General features: G+C 54.6%; 1 protein-coding gene across 3 annotated transcripts in view; it reads right to left on the bottom strand.

Annotated features, from left to right (window-relative positions):
• Positions 1–12,531, bottom strand: part of VPS16 (VPS16 core subunit of CORVET and HOPS complexes) — a 29,612-nt gene extending 17,081 nt beyond the window's left edge. For 2 of the 3 annotated variants that reach the window (XR_004000582.1, XM_030563947.1), the window contains exons 1-8: positions 12,407–12,530; positions 5,923–6,011; positions 4,519–4,616; positions 3,128–3,256; positions 1,754–1,898; positions 1,562–1,677; positions 1,149–1,271; positions 55–110 (exon numbers count right to left, since the gene is read on the bottom strand). Coding sequence is in view for 2 of the 3 variants with exons in the window: in XM_030563947.1 (XP_030419807.1) it covers positions 55–110; positions 1,149–1,271; positions 1,562–1,677; positions 1,754–1,898; positions 3,128–3,256; positions 4,519–4,616; positions 5,923–6,011; positions 12,407–12,459 (809 nt within the window). In the remaining variant the exon portion in view is untranslated. Of the gene's footprint in view, positions 1–54; positions 111–1,148; positions 1,272–1,561; positions 1,678–1,753; positions 1,899–3,127; positions 3,257–4,518; positions 4,617–5,922; positions 6,012–12,406 lie in introns of all 3 variants that reach the window. The other variant, XM_030563949.1, reaches the window with a different exon arrangement.
• Positions 12,532–16,001: the final 3,470 nt, after the last annotated feature.

Consider the following 16,001-nt stretch of genomic DNA (forward strand, 5'->3'; position numbering starts at 1 on the left):
ACAGCTCGAGGGGGGAGATGCCACATTCCAGAATAAAACAAGAGCCCCACTTACCAAACCATCTGTCTGGGTGGAGCTCGGAAATCACAGCTGAATTCACCCAGCTTCTCCTGCAGGGGAAGAGACGCGATTTACAGGGAGATACAGCTGGGGGGTAAGAGGAGTGCAGGCTCTGCTCAGATGGGGACATCAGGATCCTCTGCCAGGGCAGCTGTAGGAACCTCCCTGGCAGCACGTGCCGCTCTGAGCTGGTCACTAGCACCCAGGTGCTGTCTGCGCCCCCAGGAACACCAGCACCACGTCCACATGGAGATCAGGGTATGGCTCTGCTCCATTTGCCCTGGCCAAGAGCCCAAAGCTGGACAATCCCCAGCCAGCACTGCACCACTGGATATGAGTCAACAGTGTGCCCTTGTTGCCAAGAAGGCTAACTGCATTGTGGACTGTATAAGTAGGGGCATTGACAGCAGATCGAGGGATGTGATCATTCCCCTCTCTTCGACATTGGTGAGGCCTCATCTGGAGTATTGTGTCCAGTTTTGGGCCCCACACTACAAGAAGGATGTGGAAAAATTGGAGAGAGTCCAGCGGAGGGCAACAAAAATGATTAGGGGGCTGGAGCACATGACATATGAGGAAAGGCTGAGGGAACTGGGATTGTTTAGTCTGCAGAAGAGAAGAGTGAGGGGGGATTTGATAGCTGCTTTCAGCTACCTGAAGGGGGGTTCCAAAGAGGATGGAGCTTGGCTGTTCTCAGTGGTGGCAGATGACAGAACAAGGAGTAATGGTCTCAAGTTGCAGTGGGGGAGGTTTAGGTTGGATATTAGGAAACACTATTTCACTAGGAGGGTGGTGAAGCACTGGAATGGGTTCCCTAGGGAGGTGGTGGAATCTCCTTCCTTAGAGGTTTTTAAGGTCAGGCTTGACAAAGCCCTGGCTGGGATGATTTAGTTGGGGGTTGGTCCTGCTTTGAGCCGGGTGTTGGACTAGATGGCTCCTGAGGTCCCTTCCAACCCAGATATTCTAGGATTCACTGAGGCTGTCTCAGATCCAGCTGCCTGCACCAGAGGCTCCGGGGACTCAGGAGAGCAGACTGCAGCCCTGGCCGGCAGGTGACAGACAGGCAGCGCCCTAGGGGCAGCACTCACCTTCAGGGAGGACGTCCCCATCCAGATAGAGCCCGTGTCGGTGAACAGGGCAAGGTAGCGGTAGTTGAAGGACACTGCCATCTGCACGTAAGCACCAGCGTGGGCGCTGATTCCAGGTGGAGTCTACAATGCAGGGAGAACAAGACAGAGGTGATAAAGGGACAGATCAACATAGCAGCAGCTCAGCAGGGTGCAGGCTGGGGGGGGATTGGCACTGGACACACCACTAGTGCTTGTGAAAGGCCAGAGCCCGGAGAGCGATGTTCTCTCTCCAGCCTGCTAGCAGAGGCAGGGCCACACCAGGGATACAAGAGGAGGGTGCCGCATTGCTGGAGCTGTGCAGGGAGGTACAGGCCTTTGGTCTCCAGGTCTGGATCTGACCCCTCCCACCAGTTTCCCCGTCGCTCACTCACCACCACAGAGCAAGATGTGTTGTCCAGGAGATACAGGTCCTGGCCAACAGCTAACAAGATGATGGTCACTCTGTCCTGGGACAGGACAGCCCAGCAGGAGGGGAGCTTCTGCAGCCCTGCCAGAGGGCAGACACAGGTGGTCAGGCCCTCTTCCCAGGCCCAAAGAAAAGGGCAGGGATGGGGGTAGCGTACCTGGCACCTCCGGCATCCTGCGCAGCTTGAGGTCGTCGATGTTGGTGGTGAGGGAGAAGCGGTGCGCTCCAGTGAGGATGGCCACGCCTGTGCCGTACTCTGTGTGGAAAACCTTCGCTTCCCGCACGTGGTTCTGCAGGACCTCCTGAGCCACAAGACAGAGACAGAGGCATGGCCCAGAGACTGCCACGGAGACTGGGGAAAGCTCAGCGCCAGGGAGACAATGGGATCACCAGCGGGGCGCCAGAGAACGAGACCCTGAACTACAGACATGGCCAGATGAGGGACTGGGGCAGCCCCTTCTCGCTCTAACACGTGGCTCCACATCACAGCCACGGTCAGCACTGCCACTAGCTAGCTCTCACTCCGACCAGCCTGTTAGAGGTGGGTGAGCTGGCGGTACAGGCCTCAGGCCTCTTCGCTGCGGTTGTCAGCTAAGCCCCAAGTACTGCAGGTCACAGTGCCAGAGGCAGGGAGAGCCCAGCGCCCGGGTGAGATCCCGAGACCAGCAGGAACCCTGGTCGCCTGGCACTGGCAGGGCTCCTGAGAAGCACGGCAGAAATGCCATTTACACAATCGCATTTCCAGCTCGTACCATGAGCCCAGCTCCATCCTGTCTCCTCAGGAAAGGCTCAGCAGGAGCTCTGCCCAAGGGACACCTGCCGTCCCAGCCAACCTGAAATTGTGCACAGCTCACGCCTCAATTCAAAGGATGTTCTGAGATGAGCGGGGCCTTAACCTGTTGACAGCTCCTCCAGGGTCCTCAGGCCAGTTCGCAGCCCTAGTGACAGCTGTGCCCAGCTTCCTGGCCGCCCCCTCTCAGGACCCAGGCAGTGACTCATGCGTGGATCCAGGCCAAGGATGGATTTGGGAGCCTGACCATCCCCAGCGCAGTCAAAGACGTATAACATGCCAGTTTGATGGCAAGCGGAACACAGTATCCTCCCCTCTGCCCCCGCCAGCGCCTTTCGGGGGTCAAACCACGGTACACACTGTGACTGAGTCAGCCTCACATCATCCCGTGGGAGGCAGGCTAGGCCCAGGTCATCACTCCTCAGCTCCAAAAAGGAGAACGAAGTCCCAAGTGGAACGAATTTATTCTAGGTCACGCAGCAATTAATGGCAGATAAAGAAACAACCCAGGAGTCCTAGCTCATAGCTCCATGGTCTAACCGCAAGATTACACAGCCCTTCTCACAGACGGGAATAGAACCCAGGAGTCCTAGGATCCCAGAATCCCCCCTCCCTGGCCCCCACTCCCTTCTAGAGCAGAGAACAGAACCCAGGAGTCCTGATTCTCACTTTCTTGATCCAAATACCAGCCCAGCCTCCCTCCGCTGACACAGCCACCCAGCTCGCACCATCCGCACTCACATTGCCCATGCTGAAGTGTCGCTTGAATTCACAGAAGAGGTTGTAGATGAGGACGGTGCCATCCTCCTGGATGCAGAGCAGGTCCTCGCTGGCAGTCCAACCCAGCTGCACCACCTGGCCACTCTTCCACTGCGGGGAAGGACAGAACCATGCTCTGCACATCAGTCCCGCTGCCAGGAGGGGTCACTTTCATACAGTGACGGAAAACCCCTATAACTACACTGCCGAATTCACATCAGCCAGCACAGCAGAGCTGGAGTCACAAGACACCTCTCTGGGCCTCCAATCCCAGCCATCAGGCCCTTCTCCTTGGCACCTGGCTGTCCTTGGCCTTTCACGACTCCACCCTGCCCTGGTTCTCCTCCTCCCACTCCAGCTGATCCCCATCTCCATGGGGTCCCACAGGCCCCCTCCTTTTCTCCCCATACTCCCCCTTATGCAGCTTCAAGTGCGTCCTTCTGCTGCAGACCCACTGATCTGCCCCTCCCTTCCCAGCCTCTCCACCTCATTCTGTCTCCTCCAGGAGGTCAACATCCCATGGCCAGGCCCTCCCCACATCACCACTTCTGGTACCACCACCCCACTCGCTGCCCACACCCGGACCCTGGGCACTAGCTCTGGCTCCCCCAGGCTGTAGTATTCATTGTTACAGACGTGGACCAAGCTGAGATTGGGGACCTACCGTGCACATAGTCAGAGACAGCCCCTGACCCAGAGCGTTAAAATCAATATGGACCAGACAGATGGGGGAGTGAGGCACTGAGACGCTAAATGACTAGCCCAAGGTCTCACAGGAAGGCAGTGGCAGAGACATGATCTTGTAAGTCCTAGTCCACCCCGGCTGCAAGCTCCTGGGGGCAGGGCCCGAGCCTGCCTTTAGATCTGTTCGGTATGAAGTGCATTGTGGGCTTCACTGGAAATAAATAATAGCTACAATTTGGATAATCCACCCTCCTGCTTCAGGACCTCTCCTGACTGCTGCCAGGGTTAGCGGGCTGTCTCCAGCCCCTCCTCCCATACACCACTGTCAGACTGGCATCTGAAGCACCGGACCTTGCCCAGTGCTGGAGGCGGGATACCACCACACACATCACTGCTTCCATTCAGCTTAGGCAGCCCTGTGCTCCAGATTTCCCACCCCAGATGCAGGCCAATCAGTTCCAAGCTCCTGAAGACACCTTGGAGACACACATGGGAAGGAATTAAAAGTAAATTACTTGGGGATTGGTCCTGCTTTGAGCAGGGGGTTGGACTAGATACCTCCTGACGTCCCTTCCAACCCTGATATTTTATGATTCTATGAACATGGTAGAGCTAAAAGGATATCGCTTGTGTCCAGGTGCTACCAGCAGGACAGGCCCACAGGGAGTTGGCACTAGCTAGGCACTCACCAGAACGCTGGCCAGGGGAACTCCCGAGGCCGAGTAGATCTCCAGTAGTGGTCGGGACCCGAGTGACTTCTCTTTCCGGAAGTTATTCTTCAGCAAAGCTGCAAGAGACAATCTGCAGTGAAACACCAATAGGGAATCCAAACCCAAACCACCCTGTTTTTAGGAGACTGTCAAAAGGCCCCATGCTCCCCAGTGGGACAAGGTTCAGCCTCCTCTCCTGCATCGCAGGTGAGCAGCTCACCATTTCCCACACCTAATTTACATAATCCTTCCTTGCCCTTCAGTTCCGCTCAGATTGTGTCCCTAGTCTGGTCAGTTTCCCTTCGGGGTTCTCCCCATTAGATCCTGTGCTGCGGGGTTTGGCTGCAGAGGAAGATGTGAGAAGTCTAGCTGAGACGCACTCTGCACAAAGGCTGGCATAGAATAACCTCTTCCTGACCGAGACTCACTTTAAAGCAGGATGAAGGGGGGGGGGGAAATCAATGATTTTCTTTTAAAAAAATTTAATGCAGGTTTATTTTTAAAAGTCCAACAGTGACCAATGCAGGTTCCCCAGAGGGAATGAACAGAACAGGGAATCATCCAGTGATCCATCCCCTGTCACCCAGTCCCAGCTTCTGGCAGACAGATGCTATGGACACCATCCCTATTATTGTTTAATAAATCACGTTTAAATGCAAAATGTGTTTTGATAAACTTTGATACTCTTTTCTTATGTATCAAGCACATTTAAGGTATTTTTACTTACTTAAATAAAAATTAAAATGTTGGTTTTGTGTATTTTAATTGAATTTCCATCCATATAAAGCTTGAGCCAAATCACAATAAAAAATTAACCATCTAGTAAATAAGAAATGCATCATTCACTATTTTCCATCATCATAAAAAATGTAAAAATTAATATGAAAAAATATAATTGCTTAATTACATGCATATAGGTATAGTGTACCCTCTTGGTTAGCAACAAAAAGCATGAAGTTTAGGGTAAAGGCTAAACTTGGTTGGAAACCTACATATTTAAATAGCAACCAACCAATGAGAATCAACCTTTATTTAGGAAAATAACTAGAAAGTACAAATGCAAAATATGATTCAAATGAATGATTTAAATCAAGGTTTCCAGCTGGCTGATTTAAACCATGATTACAATCAGTGATTTAAATCCCTTTGATTGAAATCAATGCATCCTGCTTTAAAGCTCTAGCCCAGGAGAGAGAGAGACACACGTGTGGTCAGGGAGACAAACTGGCACCTCAGGATCCAAATGGACCTGCTGCAAAACTGGGCACCCATCCTGGCCTGGAGCAGAGCTCGCAGCTTTTGGAGAATGAGAACATCCAAAGGTCACACAACCCACACCATAACCCTCTCTCCATTAGGAGAGGTTACTTGTCCCCCCCGTACCAATGGGGCCCCCATAAGGTGCAGCAGCCACCAGGCAATCCTGCAGATCCTCCTTCAGGTTCCATGCCATGCTGTACAATTCAAACTTCCTGCAGCAAAGCAAACAAATGAGAGGAGAAGTTAGGGACCTGAGAGTGATCAGTCACTCTTCCTTCTCAGTCAGCTCCAGAGCCTTTCCTTCGGCAAGGCCCAACCCTGCTCCACAGGATGACAGGCCGGGAGGGTAACTAAAAATGGAGGCAGATGGGGGTTCCACAGAGCAGCATCTTGCCTTCAACGGGTTCACGCAACACTGAGGATTCAAATCGTTACCCTGGTATCCGTTATTTACCAGCTGCTCTGCCAGGGATGGTATTTCCCAGTTGGAACCAGGCCTCTCTGATCTCTTTCCTCTCATCCCAGCAAAGAGTAAACAGCTTCCAGGGCTTGAGTGAGGAGACAGAGGGATCTCAGGAAGCGGCTCTCCAGGCTGCCTCACTGATCTGATGATGCAAGTCTGTTCAGTGGCTGAGAACTCTTCCCTTGGCCCCTTCTAGGCAAAACCTGAAACTTCAGTGCCAGGAGACCTTCTCCCTCCTTTTCTATCTCAGCTGACAACTGTGGTTACTGCCTGTCACGGAGTCCCCGGGCGATGCTCTGGAACTGCTCCCCACCAAGCCAGTCAGGACTTTGGGGAGCCTCCTCTCCCTTGGAGCAGACTTGTTCAGGGCAAGAAGCTCACACGGCTTCACCTCCTGGGTCTCTCCTTGGAGCATTCAGCATCCTCTGCCCCTCCGTGTGCTTCCCACAGCGAGCCCGCCCCAGCGGGGTCCTGGGGAAGCCACCGGGTTCTGCACCCCCACTTTGCAGTCAGACGTGACTCTCAGCCAGCCAGTAACACAGAGGTTTATTTGATGACAGGAACAGGGTCTAAAACAGAGCTTGTAGATACAGCGAACCGGACCCCTCGGCTGGGTCCATTCTGGGGGGCAGTGAGCCAGACCCCCACGTCTGCCCTCAGCCAGCTCCAGACTAACAACCCCCTCCAGCCCCTCCTCTCTGCTCAGCTCCTTTCCCAGGCCAGGAGGTCACCTGATCTCTTTGTCTCCAACACCTTCAGCTGGCACCTTTGCAGAGCAGGGGCCCAGACCATCAGTTGCTAGGAGACAGAGGGTCAGGCATTTAGGTGCACTGGCCCCTTCCTCTGCAGCAACCACACACCCTTATCCCACCACCTAGATATTAAGAACTGCACAGGGGACACTGAGGCACCAACACAGTATTCAGAGCAACATTAAGAACATTCCCAGTTCGTCACACTGCTATAATTAAAGTACCTTATTGATCAGCTGCAGACAAACTATCCAAGGAAAATCCAACCTCTGATGTGAAAGGGTTAAGACCCAGTGCTATGATTAAATTCCAGTCTGGGTAACTTCATTCAGCCTCCCTCAATCCCTCTGAAGTTTGAATAAGCTATGGGATTGTGTTCACTCCTGGCTCTGAGCTGCTCTGTAGCATTACTCAGGGCTGTTAATCAGCTGTCACGTTCCCTCTCAGAGGCAGCTGCATTTCACCGATGGTAAAATAAGTCCCATGTACATACTGTTATAAAATCCTGTTATAAAATCCTGACTGCAACAGGGGAAGGTTGGAGATTACAAAGAAATGGGCCTTACGTTTTAAAATCTATGGATCTATTATTATTGCAGTTCTCAGAGATTCCCAAGAGACCACCAGAGATCATATTATTTTGACCCCATAAGTGTCTCCCTGAAGCTAAAAGCAAAAAAAAAAATCCTTTTGCAAAGCAAAAACAATTCCGTGTCACTACTTGGAACCACTTAAATCCCACTTTCTGTATTTAATAAAATCACTTTTTACTTATTAATTAACCCAGAGTATGTATTAATACCTGCGGGGGCCCACAAACAGCAGTGTATCTCTATCTATTGGGGGGGGAAGGGGTGTTCAGGGACACACGGCTCCTTTATGCAGCTTTTATTGACCCTGCACTAGTATGAGGGTTGGACACATTTCCTGGCCCTGCTGCCACAGAAGGTGGGCACACCTGGAACCAAATGGCAGGTGTTACTGGAAACTGAGAGAGCTGCACACAAACACACCCAGAGCCACTGCTGCCCAGCCTCGCTCCCAGGGGCGCAGGCATTGCCAGATGGACCTGTGGGCCAACCATTCCAGAATCCTGGCTCCACCAGTGACTGGTGCCACTGGCTACTGGTGCAGAAAAGGGGCAGCACCAGCAACGGCATCTTCGGGGCTCACGGCTCAGCAATGCAGGGTATTTAGGGAACAACTGAGGGCCATGCTCGGAAGGAGAAAGTGTGGGGTAGGGTGTGGCTGGAGAGGTCTCACAAAGGGCCATTTGGGGTGGAGAGGATAAAATCTATACAGCACTGATCCCATCCCCCTGCCCGGGAGCAGAGGGGGTTGGCGGCCTTGTGTTACAGGGATGGAGAGTTTTAGGAGAGGAAGCTGGGCTGGGCGAGGGTGTGGGGTTTGAGAGGGAAGAGGCACACTGTAGGGAGGGAAGGAAGCACTTTGGGGGTACTTCAGAGGACGGTTGGGGTGGGCAAGGGGATGATTGCTCAAGCTGGGTTTGCAGGGAGACATGGGGCACCCAGGAGGGGATGGGGCAGGAGAAGGAAGGTGGGGGAGCTAGGGGGCCCCCTAAGACAGAGTGGGAATCTGAGGGTGGAAGCAGAAGCCTGGGACAAGGGGGAGGGCGCTGGGAACAGGAAGGGGAGGGGAAGGAGGCAATAGGAAAACCCTAGGGGGATGGGATGCCGAGGGGACCAGTGATGTGGAGCTCAGAGAGCAGCCTGGGACGATGGGGTTCGGGGGCAGGGGAGGGGGCACAGAGAAAGGTGCCTGGGGTGGGGGGCATGAAGGGGGACAGGGGGCAGTGAGGGGTATATGAAGAATTGGCAGGGTTCGGGGTGGGACAGAGAAAGGGTCTGGGGCAGGGAGGTTTGGGGGGGCACGGAGGAGGCGGTCTGGGGTAGGGGTATGTGAAGCGATGATAGGTTTCGGGGTGAGGCGGAGGAGGGGGTCTGGGGCGGGGGAGTTGGGGGCAGGGGGCACAGAGGAGGGGGCCTGGGGCAAAGGTGAGTTCGGGGGCGGGGGGCACGGAAGAGGGGTCTGGGGGGTTCAGGGGGACACGGAGGAGGGGGTCTGAGGCGGAGGGGTTCGGGGGGCACGGAGGAGGGGGTCTGGGGCAATGGTGAGTTCAGGGGCGGGGGGCATGGAGGAGGGGGTCTGGGGCGGGGGAGTTGGGGGCGGGGGGCACGGAGGAGGGGGTCTGGGGAGATTTGGTGGTGATGGGGGACTTCAACTATCCAGATATATGTTGGGAAAATAACACCGCGGGGCACAGACTATCCAATAAGTTCCTGGACTGCATTGCAGACAACTTTTTATTTCAGAAGGTTAAAAAAGCTACTGGTGGGGAAGCTGTTCTAGACTTGATTTTAACCAATAGGGAGGAACTTGTTGAGAATTTAAAAGTAGAAGGAAGCTTGGGTGAAAGTGATCATGAAATCATATAATTTGCAATTCTAAGGAAAGGTAGAAGGGAGTACAGCAGAATAGAGACAATGGATTTCAGGAAGGCGGATTTTGGTAAGCTCAGAGAGCTGATAGGCAAGGTCCCATGGGAATTAAGACTGAGGGGAAAAACAACTGAGGAAAGTTGACAGTTTTTCAAAGGGACGCTATTAAGGGCCCAAAAGCAAGTTATTCCGATGGTTAGGAAAGATAGAAAATGTGGCAAAAGACCACCTTGGCTTACCCTTGAGATCTTGCGTGACCTACAAAATAAAAAGGCGTCATATAAAAAATGGAAACTAGGTCAGATCACGAAGGATGAATATAGGCAAATAACACAGGAATGCAGAGGCAAGATTAGAAAGGCAAAGGCACAAAATGAACTCAAACTAGCTATGGGAATAAAGGGAAACAAGAAGACTTTTTATCAATACATTAGAAGCAAGAGGAAGACTAAGGACAGGGTAGGCCCACTGCTCAATGAGGAGGGGGTAACAGTAACGGGAGACTTGGAAATGGCAGAGATGCTTAATGACTTCTTTGTTTCGGTCTTCACTGAGAAGTCTGAAGGAATGTCTAGTATAGTGAATGCTTACGGGAAGAGGGTAGGTTTAGAAGAGAAAATAAGGAAAGAGCAAGTAAAAAATCACTTAGAAAAGTTAGATGCCTGCAAGTCACCAGGGCCTGATGGAATGCATCCTAGAATACTCAAGGAGTTAATGGAAGAGGTATCTGAGCCTCTAGCTATTATCTTTGGGAAATCATGGGAGACGGGGGAGATTCCAGAAGACTGGAAGGGGGCAAATATAGTGCCCATCTATAAAAAGGGAAATAAAAACAAACCGGGAAACTACAGACCAGTTAGTTTAACTTCTGTGCCAGGGAAGATAATGGAGCAGGTAATTAAAGAAATCATCTGCAAACACTTGGAAGGTGGTAAGGTGATAGGGAATAGCCAGCATGGATTTGTAAAGAACAAATCGTGTCAAACTAATCTGATAGCGTTCTTTGATAGGATAACGAGCCTTGTGGATAAGGGAGAAGCGGTGGATGTGATATACCTAGACTTTAGTAAGGCATTTGATACAGTTTCGCATGATATTCTTATAGATAAGCTAGGAAAGTACAATTTAGATGGGGCTACTATAAGGTGGGTGCATAACTGGCTGGATAACCGTACTCAGAGAGTAGTTGTTAATGGCTCCCAATCCTGCTGGAAAGGTATAACAAGTGGGGTTCCGCAGGGGTCTGTTTTGGGACCGGTTCTGTTCAATATCTTCATCAACGATTTAGATGTTGGCATAGAAAGTACGCTTATTAAGTTTGCGGACGATACCAAACTGGGAGGGATTGCAACTGCTCTGGAGGACAGGGTCAAAATTCAAAATGATCTGGACAAATTGGAGAAATGGTCTGAGGTAAACAGGATGAAGTTCAATAAAGATAAATGCAAAGTGCTCCACTTAGGAAGGAACAATCAGTTTCACACATGGGAATGGGAGGAGACTGTCTAGGAAGGAGTATGGCAGAAAGAGATCTAGGGGTCATAGTAGACCACAAGCTTAATATGAGTCAACAGTGTGATACTGTTGCAAAAAAAGCAAACATGATTCTGGGATGCATTAACAGGTGTGTTGTAAACAAGACACGAGAAGTCATTCTTCCGCTTTACTCTGCGCTGGTTAGGCCTCAACTGGAGTATTGTGTCCAGTTCTGGGCACCACATTTCAAGAAAGATGTGGAGAAATTGGAAAGGGTCCAGAGAAGAGCAACAAGAATGATTAAAGGTCTTGAGAACATGACCTATGAAGGAAGGCTGAAGGAATTGGGTTTGTTTAGTTTGGAAAAGAGAAGACTGAGAGGGGACATGATAGCAGTTTTCAGGTATCTAAAAGGGTGTCATCAGGAGGAGGGAGAAAACTTGTTCACCTTAGCCTCCAATGACGGAACAAGAAGCAATGGACATAAACTGCAGCAAGGGAGATTTAGGTTGGACATTAGGAAAAAGTTCCTAACTGTCAGGGTAGTCAAACACTGGAATAGATTGCCTAGGGAAGTTGTGGAATCTCCATCTGTGGAGACATTTAAGAGTAGGTTAGATAAATGTCTATCAGGGATGTTCTAGACAGTATTTGGTCCTGCCATGAGGGCAGGGGACTGGACTCGATGACCTCTCGAGGTCCCTTCCAGTCCTAGAGTCTATGAGTCTATGGGGTGGGGGGGTTCGGGGGGCAGGGGGCACGAAGGAGGGGGTCTGGGGCGGGGGGGGTTCGGGGGACACGGAGGAGGGGGTCTGGGGCGGGGGGGTTGGGGCGGGGGGGACGGAGGAGGGGGTCTGGGGCGGGGGGCACGGAGGAGGGGGTCTGGGGCGGGGGAGTTGGGGCGGGGGGCACGGAGGAGGGGGAGTGGGGGCGGGGGGGTTCGGGGGGCACGGAGGAGGGGATCTGGGGCGGGGGAGTTGGGGCGGGGGGTACGGAGGAGGGGGTCTGAGGCGGGGGAGTGGGGGCGGGGGGCACGGAGGAGGGGGTCTGAGGCGGGAGGTTCGGGGGGCGGGGGGCACGGAGGAGGGGGTCTGGGGCGGGGGGGTTCGGGGGGCACGGAGGAGGGGGTCTGGGGCGGGGGAGTGGGGGCGGGGGGCACGGAGGAGGGGGTCTGGGGCGGGAGGTTCGGGGGGCGGGGGGCACGGAGGAGGGGGTCTGGGGCGGGAGGTTCGGGGGGCGGGGGGCACGGAGGAGGGGGTCGGGGGCGGGGGGCACGGAGGAGGAGGGGGGCGGGGGCACGGAGGAGGGGGTCTGGGGCGGGGGAGTGGGGGCGGGGGGCACGGAGGAGGGGGTCGGGGGGCACGGAGGAGGAGGGGGCGGGGGCACGGAGGAGGGGGTTGGGGGCGGGGGGCACGGGGGGGGGCGGGCCCGTGCCGGGTGCCCGCCGCGGCACTGACCGGTAAAACGCCTCCTCCCCCAGCGGGTCCCAGTTCGCCGTGTAACAGGCCATGGCCCCGGCCGGCCCGACGGCCCCGATCCCCGCGCAGCTGGGCCCGGCCGCTCCGCTTTCCGCCCTCAGCGCCCCGCGCCTGAGGCCGCCGCCGCCATCTTGACTGAGGGCAGCGCGCGGCCCCGCCCCCCGGGGAAGGGGAAGGCGCAGGGGCGTTGGGGGCGGGGCCATAGGGGCCGAGCCAAGGTCCGGGCAGGGGCAGGGGGCTCAGTGGGGGCTCGGCCCCGGGGGGTGGGGGATTGGGGCGGGGGCGGGACTGGGGGCAGGGCCGGGGATTGGGGTCGAGGTTGGGAGGGGATTGGGGGCGGGGCAGGAGCCAGGGCTGGGGGGAGGGGATTGGGGGCGGGGCGGGGCTGGGCCAGGTTGGGAGGGGATTGGGGGCAGGGCCGGGGCTGGGCCAGGTTGGGAGGGGATTGGGGTCGGGGCAGGGGCAGGGGATTGGGGGCAGGGGCAGGGCTGGGGGGGAGGGGATTGGGGGCGGGGTCGGGGCAGGGGCAGGGGATTGGGGTCGGGGCAGGGGATTGGGGGCGGGGCAGGAGCCAGGGGACTTGGTGCAGGGCAGAGGCACGGCTGCTGGCAGAAGCTGGGCCATGTGCATTGAGGGGGCAGCAGGGTTTGCCAGGCCTGGCACCTGTGGGTGCTGAGCTGCTCTCCAGGCTGACAGTGGCCAGCGGGAGGAAAGACGGTGCTGTCCCTAGGGAAGCAGGTTTGGGGTCCCACTGATGCTTCCGATATTTGATTAGGGCTGAGTTTGGTCGTCGGACATCATGGAGCTCCCCCAGGCTGCAGCAGAGCCCCCACTGGAAAGCTGGTGCTGTTAGCGAATGCACCGGGGGTCCAATAAAGATGAAAGAAAAGTTCAAACTATAATGTTGGGCGATCGGTGTAACAGACACGTATCCCTCAACAACAGGAAACTGCCCCCAGGGCTCAGCTGCCCCTCAGCACGGCCAGGGGGGGTCTGCCTACACTGCCACTTAGATGGGGATAATTTATGCTGCTCAGAGGTGTAAAAAAACCACACCCCTGAGCAGGGGCGTCTCAAGGTATTTTGCCGCCCCAAGCACGGCAGGCAGGCTGCCTTCGGCGGCTTGCCTGCCGGAGGTCCCCAGTCCCACGGATTCAGCGGCAGCCTGCAGGAGGTCTGCCGTAGCCGCAGGACCAGTGGGCCCTCCACAGGCATGCCGCCAAAGGCAACCTGCCTGCCACCCTCCCGGCGACCTGCAGAGTGCCCCCCGTCGCTTGCCGCCCCAGGCACGCGCTTGGCGTGCTGGTGCCTGGAGCTGCCCCTGCCCCGAGCAAGGTGAGTTACACTGATACAAGCGGCAGTGCTGACAGCACTGTGTCAGCAAGAGAGCTGCTCCCACCGACACAGCCACCGCCACGCGCTGGGGGTGGAGTAATTATGTCAATGGGGGAGCTCTTTCCCGCCAATATGGAGCATTCACACAAGAGCTTACTGCAGTGCGGGTGCGTTGGCTTCTGTGAGCTCACACGGGAGACACCGGCACAAGATGAGCAGCCGTGCCAGAGGTGTGCAGTGTCAAAAGGCTTACTAACTTCGTGTCTGCTGCTCCCCCTGCATTAGGCCAGTAACCCTGGCAAAGAAGGAAATTAGCTTGGTTTATCACAGTTTATTCTTGACAAATGCACATTGGCTGTTACTTATTATCCTGCTTACAAATTGGTTGCTTAATAATTTGTTCCAGTATCTTTCCAGGTATCAAAGTTGGGCTGACTGGTCTATAATTCCCTGGGTCCTCTTTGTTCCCCATTGGGACCAGTTCTTTTCTGCCACCCAGAACGCCTGGGTTCACAGACACTCTTGAGCTGAAGAAAGATTTTATGTGCTGCTTCAGCGAGTGATGAGTCTGCCAAAATGGGGCCCAGCACAGGGCTAAATGCAAGTGCACCCCCACGTCTGGTGCATGCCTTAAATACACGCACAGGGTTATGCATTATACTGGATAAACTCTTTTTTCTGCCTGGCACTAAGGTTGGTTTGCTGAGCCAGTTGTTCACCTGTCAGATTGCTGGCTCAGCTTTTACCTGGCTGCTCTCTTTCCTTGCTGTACAACCAGGCATCCTTTCAGCTGTCCCAACACCTCAAACATACATTTCACAGCCTCTACGCTCGTTTTAAAGATAGGTGCAATGTTTGCCCTTCTCAATCCTCCAGGACCTCAACCTTCGTCCATGAGTTCTCAGAGACAGACGACCATGAGGGGGGCAGAGAGAATTTCCCAGCCACTCTATGAAGGGAGGGAACTAGAGCACAGGCCTGGCACACTTGTGGTTGCCCTTGGGTATTTTGGGGATGAGGCTTCTGTAAATGGTTGTTGGATTCAGTTCCAAAGACGCAGCGAATTAAACAGCAGCAGGATTGTAGGACTGATGGGTCCCCAGAGAAGCAGATGGAAGGGAGTATTTCTGGAGTATTGTTCCTCTCTGGGAAGCATGGTTTGTACAAACTGGCCAATGTCCGCTTGGCGTGCCTGGCTCTCTGTCTCTTGGGTATCAGGCTCTGGGGGCTGGCTGGGAGGGCTGTATGAAGAAATAGTAATATTTGTATGAGTCCTGTATGTGCCTCAGTTTCCCCTGCATGCTCCATGGTTAGCCAGCGTGTGGAAGGGGGTGGTTGTGCTAACTGCAGGCTGGGAGACACAGGTGCGGGTGTCAACGAGTTGTTTGGCACCGCTGTAGCACTTCAGTGAAGTCCACCTAGGAGGTAATCTGCCTCCTGGAGAGGCAGCAGCTTCTCCTGGCAGTTTAGTACTAATTCTAGAGCTTTAGGTCAGTTTAATTGCATCACTATGTGTGTGGATTTCACACCCCTAAGGGACAGTTTTACTGACCTAATTTGCTACTGTAGACCAGGCCTGAGTTTCCATCTCAATGCAGCGTCTGCTAAGACAATGGCAAATCCAATCACCAGGCCATTGACACCTAGCAACCAACACCCCAGAGGGACTTGGTCTTCCTGGCCTCTCCCAGGCAGGCTGGGCAGCATTTCCTCAGCTGGAGATCCAAGGGGGGTCGGGAGGGGAGAGAGAAGGGCGGCTGCTGGCAGGAGTCAGGCTGTCACCTGGAGTCTGACAAAGCAGGTCAGACAGAGCTTGCACCAAGGGGTCACTGCAGCCTGGCTGGGCTCTGGGCTGACCAGGATGGACTGTGCTGGAAGCTACAGTTCTCTAGACTACCCGAAGGCTCCCTGTGCCATGTGCCAGTTAGCGAATAAACACTGTATGTTGCTGAGGAGGACTAGGGGTCCAGTTTTCAACTGGAACACTGGGTCCAAAAGGGACTCTGTGGCTCCGGTCAGCACTGCCGATCAGGCCCTCTAAAGCCCAGTCGGCGGTGCTGCAGCTTTAAGGCAGGCTAGTCCTTACCTGTCCTGGCACAACGCTGCGCCCCAGAAGTGGGCAGCAGGTCCAGCTCCTAGGCAGGGGGACCACAGCTCCACACTCCCATTAGCTGGGAACCCCAGCCAATGGGAGCTGCGGGGCGATGCTTGCGGCTAAAAGCAGTGTGCAGAACTGCCT

Source organism: Gopherus evgoodei, chromosome 5 (assembly GCF_007399415.2).
Source record: "Gopherus evgoodei ecotype Sinaloan lineage chromosome 5, rGopEvg1_v1.p, whole genome shotgun sequence".
In the NCBI taxonomy this organism is placed as follows: Eukaryota; Metazoa; Chordata; order Testudines; family Testudinidae; genus Gopherus; species Gopherus evgoodei.